The sequence below is a fragment of the Ruditapes philippinarum genome, unplaced genomic scaffold, assembly GCF_026571515.1.
Source record: "Ruditapes philippinarum isolate M1 unplaced genomic scaffold, ASM2657151v2 ctg157_1_1_1_1, whole genome shotgun sequence".
NCBI classification, from domain to species: domain Eukaryota; kingdom Metazoa; phylum Mollusca; class Bivalvia; order Venerida; family Veneridae; genus Ruditapes; species Ruditapes philippinarum.
Genome location: NW_026854186.1, coordinates 81,131 through 105,423, shown reverse-complemented (window position 1 = coordinate 105,423; position 24,293 = coordinate 81,131). Strand labels below are relative to the sequence as shown.

Genomic DNA, 24,293 nt, shown 5'->3' with positions numbered 1-24,293 from the left:
TTTCAAAATTAATACTAGTGAAATAACATGTGACGAAATTGTAAAACTCCTTGGCATCGACATTGATCAACAATTAAATTTTAATTTTCACATAAGCAATATATGTAAAAAAGCTGCTAATCAGTTAAACATCCTCAAAAGAATAGGTCACAATTTAAATCAAACAAATAGGCTAACAATCTTTCATACTTTTATTTTGTCCAATTTTAATTTCTGTCCTATGGCATGGCATTTCTGTTCAGAAAATAATACAAACAAGATGGAAAAACTACAGGAAAGAGCACTCAGATTTGTATATAATGATTTTAATTCAAGTTATGAAGATATGCTGATAAAAGTTAATATACCAACTCTAAAAATAAGAAGAATGAGGGCTATGGCCATTGAAACTTTTAAAATTTTTCATGATATGTCTCCTGCTGTTCTGTCTGACCTTATTGTCAAGAAAACTACTGGTATTAATTTTAAATATTCAAATATTTTGCAGATCCCGCAAGTAAGAACTACAACTACAGGTAAAAAATCTTTCAGGTATGCTGCACCTGCTTTATGGAATACTCTACCCGAAAATTTTAGAAAATGTTCAAATTTTGCTCAGTTTAAAAAGTTAATTTCATCCTGGAATGGTAAACAGTGTAAATGTATTGCTTGCAGCTAACTTCTATATCTTGATTTACTCCACTTTTTTATTTATTTTTTCTGGGTATGAACATTTTCTTTTGGGTCACATTTATCATTTAGCTTCTTCAGTTTTTTTGTTTTTTTTGTTTTTTGTTTTTTTTCTTGCTTGCTTTAAATGTGTTTTTGCTATTCTTCCCTGCTTATGTTAATATTATCATTTAGTTTCTAGATAGGATGTTGCTTTATTTTGTGATCTTTTGTTTTGATTTTGCTTTTTGTTTTGTTTAATTGTTTTTTTTGCTTATCTTTTCCAGCATGACTCAAGCTAGCTGTTAAATGAGTTCAACTAATGACTTACATGTTTAATACCTTCTGTCTTTGTGTAGTCTGATAATCCATAGTCTTTCATATTTAAATTATATATAAAAATGTATTTTTTTTTTTTAGTATTTTTATTTATTTATTTATTTAAATAATTCATTAAATTTTTAATTGTTTACTCGGTATATTATTGAACTTTAAGTAAATTTTTAGATACTAGACATTGCTAGTGATGTAGATTTGGGTAAACTATCATTTTTAGTTTTTTAGCATATGATTCGTTTTTATAAATATATCCTAAAAGGTCTATTTTATGCATGTGATGTATATATATCATGTCTAATCATTTTTTATTGTAGCTGTTTTATCTTTGTTGATCTTATACTTTATGTTATTTACAGTCGGTTATAAAAGCTCCTAGAGCTTATGTTGTAATGTTGAAAACTTGCCGACTTGAAATAAAACTTATCTTATCTTATCTTATCTTATCTTCCACTAGGTGATATTGGTGTTTGGAGCATCAATTTTGGGCTCAGATTTCCAACCATTTTTTCTATGATCTATTGCCTCCCTTTCTTTTTGTAAAAATTTTAAAACAAGTAAATAATTGTTATGGTTACTTTTGATCCCAGAGGATAAATTTGATAGAACTTGGTAGATGTTTACTAGGCTTCTGGCATTCTGGTTACAGAAAATATGATTTTATTAGTTTAACCTATGTATATTAATGTTTACATTAGTGATCCTAAAGGTTGGGTCACTTTGACTGTGATTTCATAATCTGAACTATCTAGGTGACGTGCAGTAGGTTATGTCACATGCCAAACATATCTGTTGACTTTTATCAATACTCTACCTTCAGGATAAGTATTATAAAATTTTTTAATACCTTTCTTTGTGGCACAAGTTGCACCCTCATAATTTTCATAGCAACTACATGATGCACTACGTCGCCCCGAGTCTGAGCATATACCTCTGTTGTTACAATAATTTGGGTTGCTAACACAGTATGCTGAAATGTTGATTATTTTATACATTTATATTGTACATTGTAAGTTGTTAACTTCAAACTTCTCATATATTTAGAGATTATTAGGAGTACAAAATTTCAAGTAGCAGGCTGATGTCACAATAAGTGTGAACTTTGTAACATATCTGACAATGAATTTCACTTTCTATAATAAGCCTTTCATATTGTATACCAATACAAAAACATATAAAACTGCACCACATGCCACTGTTTTGTTAGTCTTGAGTCAGAGAGTGTGACAGAGAAATGGACTGTCAAAGGCAAATGCTAAATGCCCAACCTCCGAATGCTATTTGCCTAACCCCCTTGGTGGGGGCGTAAAAATACAACTTTAATAGATACTATTTTAAATCATAATAAAAATTTCTAACATTGAACTTGAGCTTATTTATTATATGTAATGTATGTGGCATGTATACATACATTGATTTTTTGCAAATGTTTACTATGTCTATTTTAATTGGATTCTTTTGTAGACTAAAGATTAAACTTGTTAACCCTAAAAAATAACTTAACTAGAAAAGCTTGACTGGACTTGCCAATCTTTAAATGCTATACACGACCATTTATATATTTTTTTTTTGGGGGGGGGGGGGGGATTTCAAAATACATCCTGAATGAATAGAGAACAGTGCAGACCAAGATCTGATGGCAAACATTTGTCGACTGATATTGGTCTGCACTGGTTGCATTGGTAGAATCTTTTGCAGGCAGTAGGCTAAGAGTTTAAAATTGTGTTTTCACCAGCTTATATCATAACTGTATGCAAATACAAATGTATTCTAATTTAAAATCAACTATGGTAAACAATATCTAAGGATTGCTGACCGCAGGGGTTCAAACCCTGTCAGGGGCAAGCCGTTGTTTCCTTGAGCAAGAAACTTTACATTCTTTGCTTAGTACTGGTTGGTTCCAGGAACGGATTCGAGAGTGTTTCAATAAGCTTATAGCTTCCGAAACAATCAAACTAAAATAAATTTGTATAAACTAATCTACATATTTAGTAATAAAAAATGTCATTCAATGTTATATGGTATACACGATCATTATAAAAGTGCCCTTACATTTACATGCAGACACATCAGTAGCTCCTGTATCATCGTTGTACGTTCGTGATGGACAACTCTTACATGATGACTCGCCAGTCCTGTCTTGATATGTGTCTTTAGGACACAGCTCACATGTCACTCCATCTTCACTGTAGCGTCCAGTATTACAATCAACTGAAATAATTTATACAAAACATGAACACAATCGTTTAATATAATAATTTAACTCAGCGCTCTAATAATTTAACTCGGCGCACTCAGTTCATTCTTTGGATGGCCAAATGCATTACCTTCTAGAAAATATTATGTATCTTGACTTTCAAATTAAAATTACCTGGTCTATTTTACATTAGGGGTGTGGATCGTCGGATAAGTGACGATCCGATCCGAACCACGATTCAGCACTTACGATTCACAAATCGAACCACAAATCTTTTGTTATCAAGACACCCATAAAAACATGTACATTAGTTATAAAAACATGTTTATTTAAAGAAAAACAAAAAAAAAACACAACAACAACAATATACTAAACATAAAACATATAAAATATAAACTATAGATTCTTTGGATGAGTATTTTTGTTTTGTTTTTTGAAACCAATTACTTCCTAGCTCAGCATCATGGTACTTGGTCTTTAACCGGCAAATTGCATTTAGGTAAACTTCATATAATTTATACTCAAATTGTGAGAAACAGTGAAAGTATATAAAAAGCTTAAATCGCGATCCACGATCTCTGGGCTTACGAATATTCAAACTCGATTTTTCACTATGATTCGTGATTATCCGAGTACTCGGATACTCGCCCCAGCCCTATTTTACATCTCTGTACCAGTAAAAATATTTACAAACATATTTAACCCTTAACCTATTGAGTTACTGAAATGGACTTTTCTAATTTCCATTTTAGAACAGTCAATTATCAATTTAAGTGGATATCAAGGTCAGAATTTGAAGTTGGCATGGATGTGCAGGCTGGTCTGGCTCTATACTGGTGGCAAAAAATCACTTTTGCCTTCAGCAGGGTAAAGGTTAAAGAAACTTGTGTATTAAATATGGAAATTCAAAAATTGCTACAGAATAAGCATACCTTAAGCTTTTAGCAAAATTTAATGTTCCCAAATTTGAGCAACTGTTAATGAACACAGTTAGAAAGTCTTGAGAAAACTATTTTATAGTATTAAATGTTCCTTGATTCAATAAGTTATCACTTACCACACTGATTGTTAACAGAATTTTGGCCAGCAGCACATATTACAGTTTCAGTTGGTTCTTCAGCACTGCTAAATTGTATCTCATTAGGCTATAAATAAAAACAACAACAATTCTTGAACGGTAACAAAACAATACATCTTATAGGGTTATAATGAACTAAAAGTCTTTAGATCATGACATATCTTAATTCAAGTTCTAATATTGTTGTTCTAAAAATTGTTTATTAATGGTATTTAAATCATCTCTGTATTCTGTCTAATACAGACTTGTGTTTCAGCTTAGTTGCTGTAAACTTCTAAAGTTATCACTGATTACAAAAATATCAAACCTTTTGCAATTTGTCCATAACAGCAATAACAACTTGAAGCTGACTATATTAATAATGTTGGACAAAAATCAGAAAATTTTGGCAAACTAACTTTATTCACAAAAACTACTTACATCAGATTCTGGTGAAAGGGTATCTTTGTTGTCTTCAATAATCTCACTTATCACATCTTTTGTTGGTAATGTATCCCCAGTATCACTGTCAACAGTGCGCTCACTGAATAATATAACATTCATAAGTTAACAGATTATTTACAAAATAAACTATTCATGTAGGGGCACAAATCAAATTCTCAAAGAGTGCATGCACTGTATGTTATATATGCTGCACCAATGTTATAGCTTTGTTAATGTTGAAGCTACTGATCATAAACTTAAGTCAAAGGTTCACCAAGAAGTTTAACTGATGCCACTGTTGATTATGGCTAAGTGGGTCATGACAATAACTCGGCTATTTGTTAGAAAAACAGAGCACAAAAAATATATAAATGTAAGTTTTTAATTTAGCTATTCTAGTTTTATGTATTTTTTTAAACATTATGAGTTTTCTTTTACCAAGGTAGATATGACGGCACTGGTTAAAAGCTATCTGATAATTTCTGTTTGACATAGTTCAATGATTACCGAAATTAGAGACACCACAAAGAGTAATTTACATGTATTTAACTACTAGACATTGATCCTCTGTTCATGTAAGATTAACTAGATCAACATAAATTTATCATAAAATTTTTTATCCTCACCTAACATTCTTAAACTCAGCAACTAAATTAAGAGCATAATCTGTTGTTCCAGTTTGTCGTCTTTTACGTCCGGCACCCCTCAAAGTACAAGGATTGTTGTCAGCAAACTTCAAACTATAGTTATCACAGTCCTCATTATTACAGATGCTACGATCTTTGTTCTTATATTTATTTATTCTAGCATTTATAAATGTGTTACGAGATGACAATGAGAGTCTAGTGAGGATTCCGTTTAAGACCGTGTCACTACACGAGCTGATCTTTACAAAAAATACCAATTGGACACGTACGATCACCAACTTGATCACAGGTTGGACAGTTGCTGCAAAACATAACACAATCATAATTATGTCCTATCAATTTAAAATACATATTAAACACAAGAGCGATCAGTAATCACATGTGTCGCCTCATAATGGCCAATTTCATGTTGGGACAAATTTTGTGACAGACGGACAGACAGACGGACAGTGCACAACTACACTTGGTACTGATCATTCCTGTAAAGTTTGGATAAAATTGCACCAGTAGTTTATGAGGAGTAGTCCGGACAAGCTTTTGCGTATCTGGCAACACACAGAAAAAAACACCTTTTTATCAAAGGGCCATAACTCGGCCAAAAATCATTCAACCGGAAAACCCGTGCAATATGCGCAAGGACTTGAGCTACAGATCAATCCTGTAAAGTTTCATTGAAATTGCATTAGTGGTATAAGAGAACTAGTCCGGACAAACTTTAAAAATAAAAATTATTAAAGGGCCATAACTCTGACAAAAATCATTGAACGGAAAATGCTGACAATATGCACAACTAGACTTGGTACTGAATATTCCTGTAACGTTTGGATGAAATTGCACCAGTAGTTTTTGAGAAGTAGTCCGGACAAGCTTTTGTGTATCTGGCAACACACAAAAAAACCTTTTTTTATTAAAGGGCCATAACTCAGCAACCAGAAAACCCGTGCAATTTGTGCAAGGACTTGAGCTACAGATCAATCCTTTAAAATTCATTGAAATTGCATTCGTGGTGTAAGACGAATAGCCCGGATAAACTTAAAAATAAAAATAATTAAAGGGCCCTGGCTCAGACAAAAATCATCGAACCGTAAAATGCTGACGATATGCATTACTAGACATGATACTGATCATTCCTGTAAAGTTTGGATAACATTGCACCACTAGTTTATGAGGAGTAGTCCGCACAAGTTTTGTGACGGACGGACGGATGGACAGACAGACAGACGGACAGACAGACAACGGAGAAGTGATCCCTATATGTCGCCACTACTCCGTAGAGGCGACACAAAAATAATATTGTGTTAGTTTACAATATAAATTGAACTAAAGAAATATATAGTGAAAAAATATCAAAGTAAGTTATAAATTATTCTTAAAGCAATTTGACTTCATTTTTTTCAGGTATAATTTAGCAGTACAAGCAACACAATCTACAAGATAAACTGTCTTATGTTTGTGTTCAATATATGACATAATAGGGTAAAAATAAAGAAAATATATAGGACAGTGTAATTTCAGAGTGGAACCAAAACCCCTGTTGGACCTTTGATGTTTCCAGAATTTTTCAGAAATTTAGGATGTAAAAGAATAAATGTGAAGCATCATTGGAAAAAGGTAGTAAGGTAATGTATATATATTACATGTGATATAGAGAATGATGAAAAGAAGATAAAAAACATTTATATTTAAAACCTTTATCAGAATAAATAGATAAAGAATAATAATCACTTTAAATTAACTGACCATCATTGAATTACTTAAATTTACAACATCATTTCAAACATACTATTTTGTGATTTTAACCTGAGTCAAAATTCATGATCATGGATTATTGTATAATTAGTAAACAATCAATGGAGGGATAAAATATTGCCTCAGGATTTACATTTTTAATTTACAATAAGTTTCATACGTTTTGTAGTATCTGGAATTCACAGGTAAAGTTGTTTTGATTTGACCCAAAATTTACAGACATATCTGACAATATTCAGAATTCAGAAGTTCCAGAATTCAGAAGTATGATTAACAAGGAAAAAAGAAAGAAAAAAATAGGGACTGAGATATAAGTTTCTGGATTTCAGAAGTTCAATAGCTACATTGTAAATAATATCTTAAAATAATAAAGAAACAAACATGTATAAACCTTTAACCTGCTGATTTTGGGTAATGACATTGTCCTGATATAAATCTGAAACAGTCTGAAGTTTAAGTTAAGGGCTTTCATTATGTGAAACTACAAAATGAGCAACCAAGAATATAGACCCCCTCCCGGTTAAAGACTGCACAGAATCTGCAGGCTGGTCTGGCTGTATACTGGTGACTAAGGTTTATAACAAATTGCTTGAGCAGGGTAATGGTACGATTAAGAAATAATATATCCCAAACAGTGATTTTATCGCTCAATAACATCACTGTTTGGAGTTCGGATGCGACGAATTATATCACGAGGGCGTAGCCCGAGTGATATAATGATGCGCATCCGAACGACAAACAGTGAAGTTATCAAGCGATAAAATCACCGATTTGGATATATTATTTCGATTCTAACACGATATCAACAAATAAATGCTGCTGTACCTGATATTAAGCAAAATTGCGCTTGATTTGTTTCCGTACTTATTTTCAGCGCGTCACATTTTTAGTGGTTACGTCACGTGTATAATGATTACGTCACATATCTAAATATAGAACGTCAAACAGTGACTTTATAGCATAATAACACACACTTTCGGTTCTTCTATGTTCAATAGGGAAAAATACGGGTCGTGTTAGAATGACTATTAACCTATTTTTCACATACTTGTTTCACATTGTGACTGTCCGGTCCTAGTTGTAGTTTGACCATCAGGACAAAATTTACAGTAATTTGGATTAGATCCACTGGCATCATTGTATTGTCCAGCTGGACAGATTTCACACTGATCCTTCTTAAGTTGGTATCCATAACCAGCAGCACATTTTTCTGAAAAATCATAAGAAAACTAGAGGATGCTTTTGTAAAAAAGCGCATGTCTCCCCCACTGCTGAGAATAACTGTGAATGGAAACAGGAATGGAAATGGAGATAAGATAATGTAAATACCCGGTAGTCACTTCAATGAAGGCTGTCTATGGATGGTTTCTATTGTTAAGGTTGTATGAGAAGATGCTTCCTATGAAGTTTGAGGGTTGTAGGTCAAAAGGAACTCTAGTTATCATCCGGAAATGAGAAATTGACCAACGGTCACTGTGACCTTGACCTTTGACCTACTGACCCCAAAAACAATAGGGATCATCTGCTCTATAAGACCAATCATCCTATGAAGTTTGAGGGCTGTAGGTCAAAAGGAACTCTAGTTATCATCCGGAAACGAGAAAATTGACCAACGGTCACTGTGACCTTGACCTTTGAACTACTGACCCCAAAAACAATATGGATCATCTGCTCAATAAGACCAATCATCCTATGAAGTTTGAGGTCTGTAGGTCTAAAGGAACTCTAGTTATCATCCGGAAACGAGAAATTGACCAACGGTCAGTGTGACCTTGACCTTTGACCTACTGACCCCAAAAACAATAGGGATCATCAGCTCAATAAGACCAATCATCCTATGAAGTTTGAGGGCTGTAGGTCAAAAGGAACTCTAGTTATCGTCCGGAAACGAAGAATGGACGGACGGACTGACGGACTGACGGACGGACGGACTGACGGACGGACAGGGCAAAAACAATATGTCTCCCCCCGAGGTGGGGGAGACATAATCAATTAAAATAGTCCAATAAAACCATAAGAATGTGGAAATCAATTAAAATAGTCTAATAAAACTACTAGCATGTGGAAATCAATTAAAATAGTCTAATAAAACTACTAGCATGTGGAAATCAATTAAAATAGTCTAATAAAACCACTAGCATGTGGAAATCAATTAAAATAGTCTAATAAAACTACTAGCATGTGGAAATCAATTAAAATAATCTAATAAAACTACTAGCATGTGGAAATCAATTAAAATAGTCTAATAAAACTACTAGCATGTGGAAATCAATTAAAACTAGAGGATGCTTTTGTAAAAAAGCGCATGTCTCCCCCACTGCACTGTGACCTTGACCTTTGACCTACTGACCCCAAAAACAATAGGGATCATCTGCTCTATAACACCAATCATCCTATGAAGTTTGAGGGCTGTAGGTCAAAAGGAACTCTAGTTATCATCCGGAAACGAGAAATTGACCAACGGTCACTGTGACCTTGACCTTTGACCTACTGACCCCAAAAACAATAGGGATCATCTGCTCTATAAGACCAATCATCCTATGAAGTTTGAGGGCTGTAGGTCAAAAGGAACTCTAGTTATCATCCGGAAACAAGAAATTGATCAACGGTCACTGTGACCTTGACCTTTGAACTACTGACCCCAAAAACAATAGGGATCATCTGCTCAATAAGCCCAATCATCCTATGAAGTTTGAGGTCTGTAGGTCTAAAGGAACTCTAGTTATCATCCGGAAACGAGAAATTGACCAACGGTCAGTGTGACCTTGACCTTTGACCTACTGACCCCAAAAACAATAGGGATCATCAGCTCTAAAAGACCAATCATCCTATGAAGTTTGAGGGCTGTAGGTCAAAAGGAACTCTAGTTATCATCCGGAAACGAGAAATTGACCAACGGTCACTGTGACCTTGACCTTTGACCTACTGACCCCAAAAACAATAGGGATCATCTGCTCTATAAGACCAATCATCCTATGAAGTTTGAGGGCTGTGGGTCAAAAGGAACTCTAGTTATCATCCGGAAACGAGAAATTGACCAACGGTCACTGTGACCTTGACCTTTGACCTACTGACCCCAAAAACAATAGGGATCATCAGCTCTATAAGACCAATCATCCTATGAAGTTTGAGGGCTGTAGGTCAAAAGGAACTCTAGTTATCGTCCGGAAACGAAGAATGGACGGACGGACTGACGGACTGACGGACGGACGGACTGACGGACGGACGGACAGGGCAAAAACAATATGTCTCCCCCCGAGGTGGGGGAGACATAATAATCTAATAAAACTATGAGCATGTGGAAATTAATTAAAATAGTCTAATAAAACTACTAGCATGTGGAAATCAATTAAAATAATCTAATAAAACCATTAGCATGTGGAAATCAATTAAAATAATCTAATAAAACTACGAGCATGTGAAAATCAATTAAAATAATCTAATAAAACTAGAACTGCCACTATCATGGCGTGAATACCCCTGCATACCACTTTGTCAGAATCAACAGTGGCAATTTAGAACTCAAGGACAACCTCCCTGCCAAATCTGAGGTTACTAAGTATTCTACATGCTTCAAATGTGAAAATGTCAAAATCAATACACTCTGGACAGGCATTCTGAAGCAATTGAGGGGAAAAGCTTTATTTTGACAAGGTCCCTGTGACCTTGACCTTTGACCCAGTGACCTCAAAATCAATACGGATCATCTACTAATCATGACTAACCTCCATGCCAAATATGAAGACTGTGGGTCATAGGAACCTTAAGTTATTGGGCGGACAAGCTTTTTGAAGTCAAGGCCCCTGTAACCTAGACCTTTGACCCGGTGACCACAAAATCAATCGGGGTCATCTACCAATCATGACTAACCTCCATGCCAAATATGAAGACTGTGGGTCAAAGGAATCTTAAGTTATTGGGCGGACAAGCTTTTTGAAGTCAAGGCCCCTGTGACCTTGACCTTTGACCTGGTGACCTCAAAATCAATAGGGATCATCTACAATGTACTTATCATAACTAACCTCCATGCCAAATATAAAGACTGTGGGTCAAAGGAATCTTAAGTTATTGGGGGGACAAGCTTTTTGAAGTCAAGGCCCCTGTGACCTTGACCTTTGACCTGGTGACCTCAAAATCAATAGGGGTCATCTACTAATCATGACTAACCTCCATGCCAAATATGAAGACTGTGGGTCAAAGGAATCTTAAGTTATTGGGCGGAGAAGCTTTTTGAATTCAAGGCCCCTGTGACCTTGACCTTTGACCTGGTGACCTCAAAATCAATAGGGGTCATCTACTAATCATGACTAAACTCCATGCCAAATATGAAGACTGTGGGTCAAAGGAATATTAAGTTATTGGGCGGACAAGCTTTTTGAAGTCAAGGCCCCTGTGACCTTGACCTTTGACCTGGTGACCTCAAAATCAATAGGGGTCATCTACTAATAATGACTAACCGCCATGCTTAATATGAAGACTATGGGTCAAAGGAATCTTAAGTTATTGGGCGGACAACTTTTTTGAATCAAGGCCCCTGTGACCTTGACCTTTGACCTGGTGACCTCAAAATCAATAGCTGTCATCTACTAATCATGACTAACCTCCATGCCTAATATGAAGACTGTGAGTCAAAGGAATCTTAAGTTATTGGGTGGACAAGAAAAAACAGAAGGACGGCCGGACAGCCGGACGGCAGGACGGACAACCTGATTCCAGTATACCCCCCTTACAACTTTGTTGTGCAGGGGTATAACTACTAGCATGTGGAAATCAATTAAAATAGTTTAATAAAACCACAAGCATGTTGAAATAAATTCAAAAAGTCTAATAAAACCACAAGCATGTTGAAATAAATTCAAACAGTCTAATAAAACCACTAGCATGATATGAACATTCAAACATGTTGCTTCTTTATAGAAACATAACTTGACAGCATTGCAATGGTTTCAGTACAAGGGCACAACAAACCCTGGAAAAACTCCCCTCCCAATGAATCTTCATTCCAAATTATTTTGAGCAATTTCAACAACCTGAACGATTCCCCTCCTATTTTGCTTCAAGGCAGACAATTTAACATTAAAATCATTTAAAAAAAACCTTACCTATACAGTCATCTTTAGATTTCTTGCCTGTGCCTAGTGTTGTTTCAGTACTTGCACAATTTTCACATTTAGAAGACATTATATCCGGGTTATATGTGCCAACAGGACATGGAAGACATCTAATTGTATCTAAATTCACATCAGTTTCAGAATATTCTCCTGCTTGACACAAAGCTGAAAATATATCAATCCAAATTTGACATTGAGGTTAATGAATCCTGTTGCATGTCAGTTTTTAAGGGAATATTCTGTGTTGCAAGGTATTGTGTTTTATCATCCCTGTATAGTTAATACAACATTTGTTCATAACAACAATTATTTGGTCTTATAAACAATCACATGAGCCTTAATTAATGATTTAAAATTCATTAGTATTTGATGCACTTTTTATTTCCTTGAGAGGTTTTTCCACTCTCATTTCTTTCAAAGCCCTAATTATCTTATGGGGGGATGGGAAGGGCCAGAGGCCCTCAGGTATGGAAAGTTCAAAACTTTACATTCATTGCTTAGTACTGGTTGGTTCCAGGAACAGATTCAAAAGTGTTTCAATAAGCTTATAGCTTCCAACAAAATCGAACTAAAGTAAATTTGTAAACTAAACTAATTTTTACTAGTCTGAATGCCAATTGTGTGACATTGTTTACATTAGAGAGATCATAAATTGGTCGCCATATGGTGGTAAAATTCACAAGTGACGGGGTTTTTCCAATGCTGTTTTTAGAAAATTCTAACACTCAACCAAGGCTGTAAGTAAACATCAATGTAAATTAATGTATCCCATGTTATTGAATTATTAGCTTTCATAGGACAAACGCAGCAAAAGCAATGTTTTGTAAGTTTTTATTCAGTTTATCTTTCATTTTCTAGTAGAAATCTTCACCAGGAGGGGGATTTTAGACTTTTTTGGAGGGAAAGAAGGTAGTAATTCAGCTTGGGAAAGTAGCCAGATACCGACTACAGGAAAGGGGAATTAGGCCCTGTGAAATAACGAACGTTTTCTTTTTAGTGTAAATAAAAATTCAGGGGAGCGTCTCAAAGAAAGTAAAAACAGTCTAAATTGGGAGTCAGATTTCACAGTCAATTGTTGTGTAAGACAGGGAGTCGCTTAATTCAGACAAAATAAAGTTGGGGGCATAAAATAGCGTCCAATATATGTCAGGGAGGTAATTTTGGCCAAAGAATTGTTTTGTTTAACAAGTTTTGGGAGAGCTACAAGAATATTAAACATTACTTAATACTACTGACACTGACCCTTTACTTTGTACATTGTACCAATTTTGGAATATCTTCAACCAACAAAAGATAACTCGAAATTTAACACAAACGGTATGGTGATACATATATCAGTTAATAAAGTAAAAGCAAACTGTGTTATCATACTTTCAGAGCAATCATCTTGTGATTTAGATCCTGTAGTTTTTGTTGTTTTGCCATTGCTACACTTGACACAAGCATTTTCGTTGCCTTCCTCAGCCTTGTAATAGCCAAGAACACATTGAGAACAGGTCTTTGTATCCGAATTAAACTCATATCCTGCCTGGCAGATGGCTGTAAAACAATAAGAATACTCTTATATTTTAATATGTTCTTGTTTTTACATGTATTCCTTCCAATAATATACATTAACAATGGTACAATTTATACAACCATTAATAAGCATTGTAATGACATCAACCAGCATGCAACTCATTTATAAAATGGTGTCAAGACTGACATCATCATAAAAACATACATTGAGGAGAAAGTTGATTATCTGGCACTGATTTTAACACTTAAACACAATCAAGTGTGAAACAAAAGTTTAAATTGTTAAATTAATAATAGAACATCCATATTAAAAATTGGCAACAAGATAGTTTTGCTTAAAAAATAGTGATCCCCCTCATTTTGCCTTATTAGAATCAAAATAGTATTGATCACTGCGATATTCATTGACTTTTTTTACACCAGTTTGTTGTTTTGATGAATAAAATTTAATTCCTATATAGCAAAACTCAAAAACGGTGTTAAACAGCCAATAAACACTGTTCACATTGATATTATTACTTAAATACATTGATTTCTTTAACTGTATGTTGCTACAAAGTCATATTGTAAAGTGGCATTTAATAAACATTAGACAGGAAAAAAATCACATAAAAAATCCCCACAAAACAGAAAAGACAGAGAAATTATCCATAGCCATTTATAATTCTTGACAAAATTACACTTTTCCCGGGGAATAGAATTTGCAATACTCTATATTATTTTTTAATATGATAGAATAAACATTAGGGAAATATAACATACCTATACACTGTGATACAGCTGTAGATCCCTTGTTTTCTGTGTATGTTTTATCAGCACATGATTTACATTCTTTTTGACCAATCAAATTCTGGTATGTATTTAGTGGACACATTTCACAGACTCCACTTGATGATCCGTAATTACCAGCAGCACATGGTTCTAAATTATACATTCATGACATCATTAATCATCAGACAATATTTCCTAATACTAGTATAGCATTTCATACAAGAGCACATCAAAGAAGGGGCAATGTACTCTCAAATACAAAATAAAATAAAAACGTTTAAAAACTTAAAAACATACCTAGATATTCGAATGCATGTATGAACTTATAAATTCAATTATAAATTTAAATTTTACTACTATATCAGGACCAGATCATGATGTCAGGACAATATCATAAAAGGCGATAAAATTATAATATACTTAGTCAATATCATGCTAGGTCAGGGTAAGGCCACTTTAAGTTATAATAGGTCAGGACAGAATCATTACTTGTGTAATAATGTAGGAAACAAAGTGTGAGCAGTTCCTGACATGTATACAGTAATGAAGAATGATCACACAACATCAAAAACATCACACAAGCAGATTAAAGCAGCACTCCTCCAGATTCATGCTAATTTCATGAAAATTTTGAAAATATATTTAAATGTATAATATTGTGAAATAACAAACAAGACCCAATTTACACATTATAAATTGCATCAGAACTCATGTAAATTACCAAAAAAGGTGGTCAAAATATGCATAAATAGCCCTTACTGTGTTCAGTATTGCAATCAAAATATAGTTGTAAATACTGAAAGATCAGTCATTAACCGCACACATAATAATTATGTAAAATATCACTTGAATCTTCAATCATTTTGCTTTTCCTACTATAGTAGTACATATTTCTCAAGTTTGATTTATTGAAATAATTTGAATCATCTGGAGGCCTGCAGCATGGATAAAAATTATTTATAATGATGTTAGAAACAAAGAGAAGACTTACCACATTTTGAATCTACCCGATACTCCCCAACTTCACAGAGATCTTCTACAGTGACGTCTTGGTAACCCACAAATATTATTTCTTTTACCTATTCACATTCATAAATGTATAATTATTTACAGGTAAGTTTTACTATATCACTCCAGGAAATAATTCATGCATACTCCCCCCATTCACTACCTGATGACCATTTTAACAAGTCAAAAATTGACAAGTTGATGTAAGTATAATTCTAAAGATAAAACATTAATAATCCTATAACAATATTACATCACAAACAATTCATTCTCAAATTCTCCTCTCTAAATCTTCCAGTTGGTAATTGCTTCCAGAGATAAACAAAAGCTCCTAATGTAATCAGCAAAATGTCATAACGTAAATTCCACTGGATACAACAGTTACTGTGCAATTTAACCATCAACAATTCAATAGTAGATTGCTCTGAGGCAAAAACTTAACAGAACAGAACATACTCTTATTGAATTCAAGTTATTTATGCAAAATCAGTAAAAAGTGCTATTTCTTTGTAATTTAACACATAACAATGTATCTTATAAGTCCATACAATAGAGGGTAAATGTCACCGTTTTTGGTGAAGCCCACGGGGCGATGTATTTAATTAACCCATGGGATTCTGCAGATGTTAATGGATAAAAAAGGTGCATTCTAGCACCATTCATGCATATATGTATATAAGTATATGTCTGTTTTTGGTAAATTGTGTTTCCCTATATGTTTTTCATATAAAGAAATTGGTTTTATCACGCTTTTCATGTGTTTAATATTAATTTTAGATACAAAAATCCTTTGGATCTACCTAAAGTATGTACAACCAAATAAGATAAAAAGAGTTTTTGCTTTTGCTTTGAAGCAGTTAAATTCTGGAAAAGTTTTCCAAATGATCTCAGATGTACATCTGACTTCTAATGAATTCAAAAGACTAGTTGAAACGACGAGTAAAGAAAAGTGAGCCAGCTTTATAATCTTTCCAGTGTATGTTCTGTTTCATATAGTTCCTGATTTGTTTGTAAGTTCATTTTATATATTTTTCCTTGAATTATGTCTCATGTTATGTATTATGTTATCCCAATTTTATTATATACAGAATTGTATTTTTTTTTCTTTATTTTCATTTTAAATGCTCTTATTTCATTACCAATGACATAAAAAATATTTGTATGTATTTTTATCTTTACAGTGTTTTTTTGTTGTTGTTGTTGTTTTTTGCTGGGGACAGTTTAAACACTAGCATGACCCTGGTAGGCTTAAACTGAAGATCTCGGAATACTTATAATCTCAATGTATAACTCATAAATATCAAAATCATTTTACAAACACTTACTTGGTCAGATAATTCTGCTGCATATAACCTTAAAATCTGACTGATAACTTCAACAGCCTCAATATTAGCATTGTTATCCAGGGTATCTGTGATAAATTCACTGAAATAATAATAGGAAATCAACATAAACATTTAATTGAAAGTTCTGGTATCTTACAATTAAAACAAGAGCGATCAGTAATCACATGTGTCGCCTCATGATGGCCAATTTCATGTTGGGACAAATTTTGTGACAGACGGACAGTGCACAACTAGACTTGGTACTGATCATTCCTGTAAAGTTTGGAAAAAATTGCACCAGTAGTTTATGAGGAGTAGTCCGGACAAGCTTGTGTGTATCTGGCAAAACAAAGAAAAAAACACCTTTTTATCAAAGGGCCATAACTCGGCCAAAAATCATTCAACCGGAAAACCCGTGCAATATGCACAAGGACTTGAGCTACAGATCAATCCTGTAAAGTTTCATTGAAATTGCATTAGTGGTATAAGAGAAGTAGTCCTGACAAACTTTAAAATTAAAAATTATTAAAGGGCCATAACTCTGACAAAAATCATTGAACCGGAAAATGCTGACAATATGCACAACTAGACTTGGTACTGATCAATTCTGTAAAGTTTGGATGAAATTGCACCATTAGTTTATGAGGAGTAGTCCGGACAAGCTTTGGTGTATCTGGCAACACACAGAAAAAAACACCTTTTTGTCAAAGGGCCATAACTCGGCCAAAAATCATTCAACCGGAAAACCCGTGCAATATGCGCAAGGACTTGAGCTACAGATCAATCCTGTGAAGTTTCATTGAAATTGCATTAGTGGTACAAGAGAAGTAGTCCGGACAAACTTAAAAATTAAAAATTATTAAAGGGCCATAAGTCTGACAAAAATCATTGAACCAGAAAATGCTGACAATATGCACAACTAGACTTGGTACTGATCAATTCTGTAAAGTTTGGATGAAATTGCACCAGTAGTTTATGAGCAGTAGTCCGGACAAGTTTTGTGACGGACGGACGGACAGACAGCAGATGGACGGACGGACAGACAGACGATGGAGAAGTGATCCCTATATGTTGCCACTACTCCTTAGAGGCGACACAAAAAGGACTTATTGTTTTACTAAGTTCTTACCTGACCTTCGTTTATTTAGTCAAAATGAAAAAATAAATATTTTATTCATAAAAGCATGAAACATAATTAATACTAATGAAATAAAACTGTTGAAATATGGAACAATGAAAGGCATATATCCTTATTTGTTGCAAATATTTTTTAAAGCTGCAAGCCTCCAGATGAGCCAAAATATTTCAAAAAATTCAATCTTTAGAAAAATGTCTTCAGATCTTATAAAATGTAAAAAGATTCAATATCTAATTAATTTTGTCCATGTTATGTGTGTTTAATGACTAATTTTGCAGTATCAATAACTATAATTCTACTGGGTTACTAACGCAGTTAGAGGTATTTATGTATATTTTGAACACTTTTTGGAAATTTATGTGGGTCGTGACTTTTGCAATGTGTAAATTACTTTCTTTCTTTGTTCACTTCACAGTATTTTACTTTTAAATACATTTTCAAAATTTTCATGAAAATTAGCATGAATCTAGAGGCATACTGCTTTAAGTGATAATGATTTTTTTTAATCTATGAATGCAAATACAAAGCCCTTTTTGTTTTAAAGTATAGGGGATAATATGAACCTGAAATTGTTAATAAATTCATGAACATCTATGGAACTTGATTAAAAGATTGTAAAAATCAAGCCAATTTTTTGCACTGATTTTGAAAAAATTACATATATTTGATATGATGATGTCAGAGTGTTAAACAGCCCTTAAAGTGTTTGACATCAATTAAGACATCAATTAATTTTTTTTATAAATGTTTGTTTACATTCATCTTTTCCTAAGATAATTTTATAACATTGATACATATACCAAACTTTTAAGTTTATAGCCAAGTAGAAAATATGAAAACATATATTGTTAAACATTGAAACTTATACATTGATTTCTATGGTAAAATAACCACAGCATAGAATAAGCTAACATTAATGTAATCATTTTAGTTGCTAAGATTTGTTGCTTAATTTTACAATCATGCAAGTCTAAACTTTGCATTTCATAACATAAACAACCAGCACTGGATAATCCTATACTCAGAATTATCAGTGCTGGGAAAAATTATGAAAGTTATCAATTTGAAAATATAAAAAATTTGTTCGTTTATGGAGAGACATTTCAAAAAGTAAAATTGGTTTTCCTAGATGTTTTAACACATAATAATAACAAAACCACTGACAAAGCTATGTGTTCCAAAATTGACAGCAAAAAAAAATTAAAGTATTCCAAGTTTATATATTCAAAGCCTGAAAGCAAATTATAGTGGTACAAAATGTTTGATATTTAATGAGCTCGACTGCTCTTCCTAACTATTGAACTAAAAACAATGATGTGTTCTCATATATGCCCAGGTACATTCTCTGACATAAAAGGCACTTTTTAACTTCTACAACAATCAAGGTATAACAAAAATATAGAAACTTAACGGGCCAAAACTTTATCAAATAGAAAATTTCTGAAACAGAATTACTAACCTGATATCATTAAATACAAAAGATATTGTAAGTCTGTGGGTTATAGCTCTCTTTCGTCTAGTAATTACTTCACACGATGGATTTTGAGAAGCATCAAGATTATCACAGCTATCTCCATGACAGAATTTTTGTTCGCCATTATAACGTGCATTTGTCCGATCTTGGAACACTTTTCGTGCAGTTTGTTCAACTTGATTTGTTATACCATTAATGCTGTCAGTATCAGAACACTCATTTATAGCTACCTCAACCTTACCAACAAATTTCAGATTTATACGGTTGTCAGGGATCGGGGATACTGTAAATTATCAAAAATATCATTTTAAACAATAAGTCCAATAAATAAATGAATAACCAATATTTACAAGTAAATTTTCGCATAAATAATGTTGTTCTCTTTTAAAAAAGATAAACTGCATTTAAAACATGTTTTTCTTCAATTTCTCTTTATATTGAAAGTTTTATACTTGTAAACAGAAATAAAGAGATTGTAGAAATAAGCTACTTATTATATTGTTATTGGTGTAAATAGAGAGTTAAGATTTTGTTTTTGCATCTGATTATCAATTATTTGAAATTAAATTGAAATTTCTTTGTTAAAGATATTGAATAATCATGAAACTTGGGTATTTCTTCAAAACATTAATTTAAATTATATATACTATTCTAATGAAAGGAAAAAAAAAACAATAACAAAAACTTCATACTGTCAAAAGCACAAGATGTTGATCCACTCTGGTAATTTGTAGAACCAGCTGGACATAATTTACAGGTGTTTGGATTCTGCCCCTCTTTTTTGTTGTATTGACCTTTAGGACAGCTAGAACAAGTTGCAAGATTAGTTCTGTAACCAGCACCAGCCTGGCAGTCCACTGAAAATATCAACAATTATCAGGTTAAAATATTCTTATCATTAACATTACATTAAATGATTCATCACTTAAACAATTACAAGGGGTTATCCAAAAATTTGTGGACTTTTTAAATATCTTTCAACGTGTATTGTAATGAAATTTTATCAGCATACATTGTAGAATATTATCAACATATTTTGAAAGGAACAGTTAACTGCGTCAATAAATAATGATTTTATATTGCTTTTAAGTAAGCACATACACGGCACCCGGCGCACGGTAGAAAAGCGCAGTTAGTCATCGTATATTTTTTGCTAAAAAACTACTTATTAACGTAGAAAACCCGCTAAACATCGCACATTTCTTCTATGATGTCATTTAAGTAATTTTTTAAAATTATGAACGTCATTTCTGTTAATTTTTGTTGAAATCGCCAGAAACGCCAGACGACGATATTGTTAACGGGAAAATGACGGACACGCAGAAATTAAAAAATAGCGTTATGATAAATTTTGTTGGTATTTGGGAATGACACTATCAAAAACATTTGAAAAAAACAACAAAAAAACAGCAGACGAACAGAGAAAATAAAATTTCACAATCATTAGAGTTTGAGTGGCATAAAAAATTTAGTGAAGGACATTACTTTGTAAAGCAGTACTGGTTATTGACTACGTAACGTTGAAGCATAAGTTGTACGTAAAATATTATGATGTTGACGTCAATAACTTTTTGGAGTGCGCCACTGTGGCTGACATGTGTTTATGTAAAATTAAATATTGTTGTAATATAAGAAGCTACTAACATGAATTTTTCTGTGTTTATTTGTTATTTATTCATCTAAGCATTGTAAGAATTTCAAATAAATATCTCAAATATATTTTAGGCAACAAAGGAAGTCCACAAATTTTTGGATAACCCCTTGTAAATACTGCACTTTCCAAATGTTTTAACAGTTACTATGGTTTTTTTTTAAAGTATTATAGATGGCACATATAACTGCACACTTTCAGCTGCTATCATTGTATCACACATTTTGTTCTTCATAATAAACTTCAGAGTATAATGACCTTTGTGGTGGTGTTGGTAGTTTTCACTCATGACAGTAAGCAATATTGAATTCACCAGAGCATAGCAACCACCGCAGCGTTCCTGGGCAGGCTGTCAAGCACTTTACCAGTACTAGTTGCCTTCACTTTCGTAAGGAACTGAAACTTCTGTACATGCCAGAGCAGAGGTTCAGTGCGAATGACCGTAGAAAGAATTTCATGATCAGTCACAATGAAAGTGACCTGCTCCTTCCAGGAATCGAACCCGGGTCGCCCGATTTACAGTCTAACACTCTACCTATTGAGCTAACTGGATGGCTGTAATGACCTTTGTCACCTTACCCCTGATTTATGTATTAGAATATGAAATTTGTTAATGGTGTTTTAAGTTATGCTGACTATGTGAACTATTACAACTTTCTGGCTTTAATGGTGGCAGTTAAGGGTTATTAGTGTCACACTTTGTATTATTTCAGCACATGTGCTGAACTACATAACAAATAGAAAGGCCTTCAAAGATTTTAATTTACAACACAATTTCAAGATATACATAAATGCTGATTTATTGTGTTTTTTATAATCAACTTACAGATACACATTCCAGCTGACTTAGTGCCAACAGCTTGTGTTGTTTTATCATCTGGACATACAGTACACGTTTCCACCATTTCCGTATCACTATATCTGCCTATCTGGCATTCTCTACAAACTATCTTATCATTCTCTACCACAAAATATTTTCCTGCTGGGCACTTGTCTGAAATATTCATTATTATACTGATATAAATGATGATTGTGAATTCCTAGTGGTGTAACAGTAGACTGGTTTATTGTTATACAACAACAATAAATACTTCCATTGTATCAAGATATTTTCTTCTTTTTTTATTTGATCAAAATATGTGATCAGTATGTTAACTGTTTCAAGCACTGCAACAATTTAAATGTACATACAAAATGTTTTTTTTTTTTTTTTTTAAAAAAATTTAAACCCCGGGGTTTTTTTAAAAAAAAAATTTTTTTTTTTTTAAAAACCAAAAAATTTTTGTTTTTTTTTTTTAAAAAAAAAAACCCAAAAAAACCCCCCGGGGTTTTTGGGGGGGGTTTTCCAAAAAATTTTTCCTTTTTTTTAAAAAAAAATTTTTTTTAAAAAAAAAAACCCCCCCTTTTTTAAAAATTTCTTTTTTAAAAAAAAAAAGGTTTTTAAAAAAAATTTTTGGGGTTTTTTTTTTTAAAAATTTTTTTTTAAAAATTTAAACCCCGGCCCCTTTTTCCCTTTTTAAAATTTAAATTAAATTTTTTTTTTAAAAATTTTAAAAAAAAAAAAAATTTTTAAAAAATTAAAAAAAAAATTTTTTTTTTTTAAAAAGGGGAAAAACCAAAAACCCTTTTTAAAAAAAAATTTTTTTTTTTTTTAAAAAAAAATTTTTTTTAAAAATTTTTAAAAATTTTTTTTTTTAAAAAAAAATTTTAAAAATTCCTTTAAAAGGGGGGTTTTTAAAAAGGGGTTTTCCCCCCAAAAAAAATTTTAACCTTTTTTCTTCCCCTTTTTTTTAAATTTTCCTTTTTTTTCCCCCCCCCCCCCCCTTTTTCCCCCCCCCAAAAAATTTTTTTTAAAATTTTAAATTTTTTTTTTTTTAAAAAAAAAGGGAATTTTTTAAAAAAAATTTTTTTTTAAAAACCAAAAAAAAAAATTTTGGAATAAAATTTTTTTTTTTTAAAAAAAAAGGGGGTTTTTTTTTCCAAAAAAAAAAAAAAAAAAAAAAAAATTTCCCAAAAAAATTTTAAAACCCAATTTTTTTCCAAAAAAAACCCCCCCAAAAAAAAAAATTAAAAACCCCAAAAAGGAATTTTAAAAAATTTTAAAAAAGGGGTTCCCAAAAAAAAAAAAAAATTTAAAAAAAAAATTAAAAAAAAAAGTAAAAAAAAAAAAGGGAAAAAATTTTTTTTTTAAAAAATTTTTTTAAAAATTAAAAAAAAAAAAAAAAAATTTTTCCCAAAAAAAAAATTTTTAAAAAAAAATTTTAAATTCCAAAAAAATAAAAAAATTTTTTTTAAAAAGGGTTAAAAAAAAAAAATTTAAAAAAAAAAAAAAAATTTTTTTCCCCCAAAAAAATAAAAAAAAGGGGAAAAAAAAATTTTTTTAAAAATTATGAAAAAAAAAAAAAAAGGGTTTTAAATTTTAAAAAAAATTTCCCCCCCCTTTTTTTTAAAAAAAAAATTTTTTAACCAAAAAAAATTTTTTTTTTTAAAAAATTTAAAAGAAAAAAAATATAAAAATTGGGGTTTTCCTTTCAAAAAAAAAACCAAATTTCCCGGCTTTTGAGAAGGGGAAATTTTTTTAAAAGGAGGGAAAATGTCCCCCTTTACCAAAAATTTTAAAAAATTTAAAAAAACCATTTTTTGGGTTTTCCCCCCCAAAAAAAGGGGAAAAATTAAATTAAAAAAATTTTAAAAAAAATGCCCTTAAAAAAATTTTTTAAAAAAAAATTTTAAAAAAAAAATTTAAAAAAATTTTTTTTTTTTAAATTAAAAAAAAAAGGGAAAAAAAAATTTTAAAAATTTTCCCCCTTTTTAAAAAAAAAAAAATTTTAAAATTAAAATAAAATAAAAAAAAAAATTTTTTTTAAAAAAATTTAAGGGGGTTTTTTTAATTTTTTTTTTTTTTTTGGGAAATTTTTTTTTTTAAAAAAAAAAACCCCCCCCCCCAAAAATTTTTTTTTTTTAAATTTTAAATTTTTTTTTTTTTTAAAAACCCCTTTTTAAAAAGTTTTTTCCCAAATTTTTTTTTTTTTAAAAATTAAAAAATTTTTATCCCATTAAATAAAAAAAAAAAATTTTTTTAAAATTTTTTTTTTTTTTTCCCCCCAAAAAATTTTTTAAAAAAGGGGGGGAAAAAAAAACTTTAAAACCCCCTTTTTTTTTTTCCCAAAAAAAAAAAATTTTTTTTTTTGGGAAAAAGGGTTTTAAAAAAAAAAAAAT

The 24,293-nt window shown here is 31.8% G+C and overlaps 1 protein-coding gene across 1 annotated transcript in view; it reads right to left on the bottom strand.

Moving 5' to 3' along the window:
- Nucleotides 1-24,293, bottom strand: part of LOC132739315 (uncharacterized) — a 75,622-nt gene that overhangs the window by 2,690 nt on the left and 48,639 nt on the right. The window contains exons 26-39 of the mRNA XM_060727002.1: nt 21,901-22,114; nt 20,116-20,280; nt 19,409-19,706; nt 16,812-16,911; nt 15,470-15,557; nt 14,470-14,628; nt 13,561-13,728; nt 12,181-12,354; nt 8,127-8,288; nt 5,309-5,630; nt 4,680-4,782; nt 4,239-4,326; nt 3,037-3,195; nt 1,832-1,954 (exon numbers count right to left, since the gene is read on the bottom strand). Coding sequence (XP_060582985.1) covers nt 1,832-1,954; nt 3,037-3,195; nt 4,239-4,326; nt 4,680-4,782; nt 5,309-5,630; nt 8,127-8,288; nt 12,181-12,354; nt 13,561-13,728; nt 14,470-14,628; nt 15,470-15,557; nt 16,812-16,911; nt 19,409-19,706; nt 20,116-20,280; nt 21,901-22,114 — 2,323 coding nt within the window. The remainder of the gene's footprint in view (nt 1-1,831; nt 1,955-3,036; nt 3,196-4,238; nt 4,327-4,679; nt 4,783-5,308; nt 5,631-8,126; nt 8,289-12,180; nt 12,355-13,560; nt 13,729-14,469; nt 14,629-15,469; nt 15,558-16,811; nt 16,912-19,408; nt 19,707-20,115; nt 20,281-21,900; nt 22,115-24,293) is intronic.